Below are 6,564 nucleotides of genomic sequence, written 5' to 3'. Positions count from 1 at the left end.
ACCGGGACGCCTCTCACCTCCCACACAATGGGCTTAGCCTGTTGCTGGTTCTTCACCAGCAGCTCCACTTCCATCGGCTCCATGTTCGGGGTCAATTGCACCCCAGGCACGCGCAATCGCCCGTTAACGATGCGCCTGGTCGCTGTCAACGCTGCTAAACCTCCTTTTGGCACAAGGATGGAGAGTTCCATCACAATGTGCCGTTCCCTTCCCATCGGATAAAGCAACCGTTTTTGAATGCGAGGGCCTCCCCAACGGTTGAACTCCTGGTTGCTGCGGAAGATTTGGCCAATTGTTGCCAGAATTTGAAGTCCTAATGGACCGTATATTTGCGCGATGATGTCGCCCGTATCTGAGCCCGCTGGCCACCGGACTGTCACCACGATCGGTTCCAGTTCTAGTGTGGCTCTGTAGAAAGCCAAGCCTTCATTTGTTCCGTAAAAGCCACTGACGGCCTTTATCTTTTTGGTCGGTATGGATTGCGGTCTCGCGGCTGAGGTCGGCTGGCGGCCATTTTGAACATTGCCGCGGCTAACAGCCACTGCTGGTCGCCTCTGCGACATTTTCAGGCTAATTAGATAACCATAACTACGCTCAAACAATTGAGGTCGCTGTCGGTGGCCACGGCCGCGGTTGGCCGACGGTCATAGTAGCAGCTTAGTCAAGCTTGGTCTCATCCATACATATGTATGTATGTATGTATGTATGTATGTATGTATACGAGTCCGCACCCCGTATATGGTGGTCCCTCGATGGCTTTGGACCAGGGTTAGACAGGACCTTCCTAAAATGGTCGGGTTGCCGGTTTTCCCCTTCCCATGCCCGTCGGCCCCGCCCGATAGCGTTTTTGCATATCTTTCAATTTCTGTCGGGTGCCCCGATAGCCCATCCCAAAACCTGTCGGGTGACGCAAGAACGAAATTTCGCTGTGTGCCGCTTGAAATTACATTTATTCGTATTTTATATGCGCAGTTTCCAGTTCTCAGTTTGCAGTTCACAGTTCTGATATGCACGAACAAACACACACACAGCAACACATGCACGCCTGCACGTCTGCCTGTGAGCATCACAACCCGAGCTCTTCAAGGAGACCCTTAGACACCGTAGGACTGGAGAGGAACATCTCCTGAACTGCGCGGATTCTTCTGAGCCGGACCGTCTTGCGCGTCAACACTGCGCTTCTTCATGCTGATTGATTTCACTGAATGAAGCCAACGATCGAGCAGGTTCAGCTTGGGAAAGCTGTTTTGGTAAAGCCCACAGACTTACAGGACGAGGCAGCAAATGTTCGAAAGGGCAATGTAAAGCTGCATATGGTCTTTGTATTAATTGTCAATAAGGCCGAGATAAGGTAGTGTGCCCTTCACTTATGTATCCAAGCATGGATCCCTGTACAGCAGAGTCAAAGGATAAAGAATGCTACCACTACATTACATATTTCCATCCAGTTATATTTTTATGAATGCCATTATGTATCGCTGTAGCTGTCCGTCGCCGAAGGGCCCACCGACGACCCACGGCACCCGATCGAGCGGTCCTAGCGCCCCTAACCCTGTCGGGTCCCCCGACGGGAGCCCTCCGGGCCCCGACGGGGGCTCCCGATGGCCGTTTGGCATTTTCCCCCTTTTTCGTCGGGTCCGCCCGAAAGCATTTTCAAAGCCTGTCGGGATTTTCAGGACAAGTGCCATTCCTGTCGGGACCCGATCGGGCTGTCTCACCCTGCTTTGGACTCCTCTCCAACAGTTCTGACGTAATAGCGGATAGTGGACCACTCCGCCAATCCGCCAGATCTAGAAGCGTCTGATTCTCCACCTCACTGCGCCTGCTGGTCGATATCCGCGGTTTCGCTTGTTTCGAAACTTAACAGACCGGGGCCCTCCCCTCAACACCCCTCAACACCCCTCAACACCCCTCAACACCCCTCAACACCCCTCAACACCCCGCCTCACATAATCCCCCCCCGGGCCCAGGTGTGGGAGGAGGGCGTGTCCAGTGAACCAGCTGCGCTGCGGCTGTACGGCAAGGAGATCTGTACGACGTTATGCGAGATGCTGAGCGGGCAGCAATGGGGTCGTAAGACGGCGGCGGCGGCGGCGACAACTAAACTTACGGAGGTGTGACGTACGGACAGACAGACACACGCGTACGATACTTTAGGCAAGGGGGACTTATGGGCCGATGGCGACTGGCCAGGGGAGAGAATGCGATGTAAGATACATGAACGCATCCCCCCCACCTCCTCCCTCCCACCTCATCCCCCGAAACCCGCTCTCCCGCAGATTGCACCTGACGCCCTGGGAGAACACGGCAGGTGTGTATGTGTGTATGTGTGTATGTGTGTATGTGTGTATGTGTGTATGTGTGTATGTGTGTATGTGTGTATGTGTGTATGTGTGTATGTGTGTATGTGTGTATGTGTGTATGTGTGTATGTGTGTATGTGTGTATGTGTGTATGTGTGTATGTGTGTATGTGTGTATGTGTGTATGTGTGTATGTGTGTATGTGTGTATGTGTCTGTCTGTCTGTGCAACTAGGAGCAGTTTGCAACTAAGGAGCAGCAGCAGAACCCCCTTCCACTTCCCCTCGCCCTCCCCCTCCCCATCCTCATCCCCCCCCCCTCTTACGCATCATCCACGGCATCTCCTCTCAGACGCCTGGCTGCTGCTCTGCTTTCCGAGCTGTCCGTGGGGCGGCTGTGGGAGGGCAAGGAGGCAGTGCTGGCGGCACTAGCGGCGCTGGTTGCTGCCGACCCGCGGGTCATGGAAGCGGCTCCGGGTTACGCGGCTGTAGTGGACGCAATGATGGCCGCGCTGGCTCGCAAGAAAGTGGGTGCCGTACTGGCGGGTGTGTGGGGGGAGGGGGTGGGGGGGGGTGCCTGGGGGTCGGGGGTCGGGGGGGGAATAAAGGAAAGAAACGCCGGGAAGGGTTGGAAGGGTGGATGGAGGTGGGGGCTGCAGGGGCGAATTTTGTCGTACGGCTGTATCACCGCTGTTCTGTCGGGAAGCGCAGCGGGCATTCCAGAAAATTTTGCTCGCTTACATGCTGGAACATGTACTACTACATCACATCATTTGCATTCTTGCTAGCAAGTCGGCTTTTAGGGTCTCGACGTGGCGCTAAAGAATGAGTAGCAGCAGCGGCAGCAGCAGCTCCGAAACCCCCTTTCCTCCTGGAAGGGAAGGTTGCGAGAACATCCCCCTGGTGGCCGGTGAGAACGAGGACGTCCCTTCGTACCCCTCGTGAACCCGGGGGGGGGGAGGGGAGGGGGGGCCTGACAGCACCCGGCAAATCGTCAGGCGGGGAGAAAAACATGCAGCTCGGTACCCTTTGAAGTGCAGCCGGGGGCGACTGTGCTTTCTGTGGGAGGTCTTGATGTGGATGGGGTCTTAATGCTGTGTCGGCGTTTCGTCGCGTTGTCATCGAACTAACCGCAGATATGCTGGTGCGGGAAAACGGGCATATGTTCTGTGATGAACGGATGAATGAATGATTTTCGAATGCTGTGATGCTGCGACGCCATTGCAGACGTCGTACCGTACGGCGGCCCTTGCGGCGCTGGAGGTTGTGCTGCGGTCCCTGCCAGGAAGTCAGTACGACAGGGTGGCGCCGCCGCTGCTGGCGGCTGTTGCCAGGCACTGCGAGGCGGAGGGTGCCGCTGCTGCCGCCGCTGGGGGGGCTGTCGCCACGTCAGCGTCGTCACAGTCGACGGCGCTGCAACCAGCAGCCGCCGCCGCCGCTGGCGCCGCCGCCGCCACCGGTGGCGACGAGGATGCCGAGCGGCCGCTTCCGCTGTCTGAGTGCCTCTCGTGCCTTGCCGCGGCCTTTGCGCGCGTCGGCGGTAGCGGCGGAGGCGGTGGCGCCGCTGCCGTCGGCGGGTCCGAAGAAACGGCCATGTCCGCAGCTGCATCGGAGGTTTCGGAGCGCGGCGGGGTTCTTGCCGCTGCTCTACGCGGCGTGTTGGCGGCTCAGCTGCCCTGGCCACCCAAGCTGGCGGCTGCTGCCGCGGTACAAGTTCTGGCCCAGGTAGGGGGGAAGGGGGTAGCGGGTGGGGGGTCGTGAGAGGGGGGCCTGGGGAGACTTGGCCGCTGTGTCTGTACTCTGAATGACACACATCCACATACATACATACCGGTGTACTTCTATGGCCACACGAAATACTGTATTGAGCGCAGACGCCTGTGTCTAGCCTACCTACCTACCTACCTAACTACCTAACTACCTAATTCCACTTCACATCTACCCAACAGCTACTTTACAGTTACTCAACCGTTAACTGTTTCAAGGTGGGTTGTACGTTGTAACGCTCTCCTACGGCCCTCCCAGGTCACAACCTGTGACCCGCAACTCCACACACCCCACCCCAATTCCCCACCAACTGACCACTCCACATCCCCCTATTTCACCTTCCCCCCGCCGCCGCCGCCGCCGCCGCCGCCTCGACTGGTTTCGGGGCAACAGCGGTGTGTGTTCAGCGGAGTCCCAGCCCCCACTGCTGCCGCCCTGCTGGGCCCTCTGGGCCCCGCACTGCTGCAGTCGGCACTGGACCACAAGGTAGACATGTGTGTATGCGGGCGTGTGTTTGGGGGGGGGGAAGAGGGGGGAGAGGGGGGAGTAGGGTTTCCAATCCCCGAGCCCCAAGTGGTGCGGGGACGTTGAAACTGTCCGCCAGTAAGCTTCGTGAGAGTGGAGGCTGAAGGTAGCGCGACCTGTTAACTTGGGGTCACTCGGACCGCGTTAAGTAGGAGGGTCATGCGGGTGCGAAAGAAGCGCGAGTCGATTCGGTAGCCCCCAGCAGCCCCAACAGCCCCAACAGGACGTGGTTCCGCTTCCACGTCCACCGCTACCCCCAGCAGCAGCTAAACTCCCGCGGCGGCGTCACTGCGGCGTTAAAAGCGACCTTGCTGCGGGCCTCGCTGCGCCTACCGTGTGCTAGTGCCCCCTGCTAGGGCAGCTGCCCGGCCCGGCCCCTCCGCTCCGGCCACTTCTGGTACACTCTTGCACTGGCAGCAGCTTCACTCGTTCGTGGTTCGTCTTCCCCCTCCTCTCCGGCCGTATCGGGGGACGTGGGTCCTCTGATACGACCCCATGCGCGTTGGTGTCAAGTGGCACTTGCAGTTCTCATTCAGCCGCATGTCCGCCTACGTAGATTTCAGTCCTGCTGTTCACTCACTCACTCACTCCCAGCAGCCAGCCCCCCCCCAATCGGTACCCCCGTAATAACGTGTGTTTTAAATGTATTCCCACGCGGCGGACGCAGGTTCAGCAGTTTCGGCTAGCGGCAATCGGCGCCCTCGGGGCATTGGTGCAGGCAGCCGCCGGCAGTGCAGCCGCACCGCAATCGTCGCCATCGTCCGCGACCCCCACCTCCACAGCTGGCTGGAACGAAACCGACCGCCGGGAGCTGCTACCGGGTTTGGTTTCGGGGCTGCAGCAGCTGGCGGATGTGGACCGGTCGGCGGCTGTGGTGGCAGCGGCGCTGGGAGTGAAGGCCGCCCTGGAGCCGCTGCTGGCAGCAGGGCTAACGGCGGCGGCGGCGTCACCGCCGCCGCCGCCGTCAGAGCAGTCCGCCATGGATACCGCGCTGTGACGAGCCGTCGTGAACTCGCCATGGCGTCAGCTGTGCGTGCGTATGTGTGTACAGTGTTGAGTGTGTTCTATGTATTTGCGTCTGTGAGTGAAAGACAGTGACTTCCTTGCTAGGTGCGGAAGGGAGATAATGAGTGCTGAGGCGGTATGTGCTCTCAACTTGCGGCTGTTGTGTATCAGTGCATATGTTGGGGTGATCTGAGCGGCGATGAGCCGCGTGCAGTGCGCGTGTGTTGCCGAAGCGTACTGAAGCGTGGTGTGTATGTGCCTTGGACATGAATCACCACGAGCCCCAGCCAGTCGGCCGGATGATAGCGAGGATGTTCCGGATGGTGGTTGAGTTGGTTAAACTTGTGGATTCCATGCGAAGCGCCCGTGTATGTGAATGCGCCGCCACACTGTCTATTGCCGCTCAAAGGTGGGTGGTGTATCGTTCATTCCTGATGATGCTCGGATGAGGGGGAAAGGCCAACTGTGCTGCGGCAGAGACGTGCGGTGTGTGTGTGTGTGTGTATGTGTGTGTGTGTGTGTCTGTGTGTGTGTGTGTGTGTCTGTGTGTGTGTAAAACGGGGTGTGCGACACTGTCTGTGTGTGGGGCCCCCGGGGAGAGTGTGTGGACAGCTCTTGTCATATCGCAGGCAAATAAAAACGTCGTCGGCAATAAGGTTGCCGGCTGGGTGTTGTGTTGTATGTAAGCTGCTGGGCCCCTATACATCTGCAAGAGCTGCCGATTCTTCGCTGTAATGCCGCCACATATGCCTGCCAGTATGTGTCCTGGCTGGCAGCCACTGGCGGAGTGTTCGTGATGTAAAAAGTAGCCGTGGCGTAACCTACATGCATAAAGTTTCACAAAGTATGAACGCAACTCCAGGCGCGCAAAACAACTGTGCGCAGACAACCCTGAACCACACCATTCTGAATAGCCGGATAGCCGGATACCAACCGGATAATATATATCGCAACTAAACAGAAGAACT

The 6,564-nt window shown here is 58.2% G+C and overlaps 1 protein-coding gene across 1 annotated transcript; it reads left to right on the top strand.

Annotated features, from left to right (window-relative positions):
• Positions 1 to 1,470: 1,470 nt before the first annotated feature.
• On the top strand, positions 1,471 to 5,588 carry VOLCADRAFT_91469 (uncharacterized protein; the record flags this gene model as incomplete). Its single annotated transcript, XM_002951013.1, has 8 exons — positions 1,471 to 1,635; positions 1,971 to 2,114; positions 2,280 to 2,311; positions 2,652 to 2,826; positions 3,527 to 4,024; positions 4,249 to 4,284; positions 4,535 to 4,552; positions 5,259 to 5,588. 8 exons carry the CDS (start codon positions 1,471 to 1,473, stop codon positions 5,586 to 5,588), a joined length of 1,398 nt encoding a protein of 465 aa, XP_002951059.1.
• Between the last annotated feature and the right edge of the window lie 976 nt (positions 5,589 to 6,564).

Source organism: Volvox carteri (genome assembly GCF_000143455.1).
Source record: "Volvox carteri f. nagariensis unplaced genomic scaffold VOLCAscaffold_21, whole genome shotgun sequence".
Classification (NCBI taxonomy): domain Eukaryota; kingdom Viridiplantae; phylum Chlorophyta; class Chlorophyceae; order Chlamydomonadales; family Volvocaceae; genus Volvox; species Volvox carteri.
Note: the sequence above shows the minus strand (reverse complement) of the source record. Positions and strands in the feature narration are given on the sequence as shown.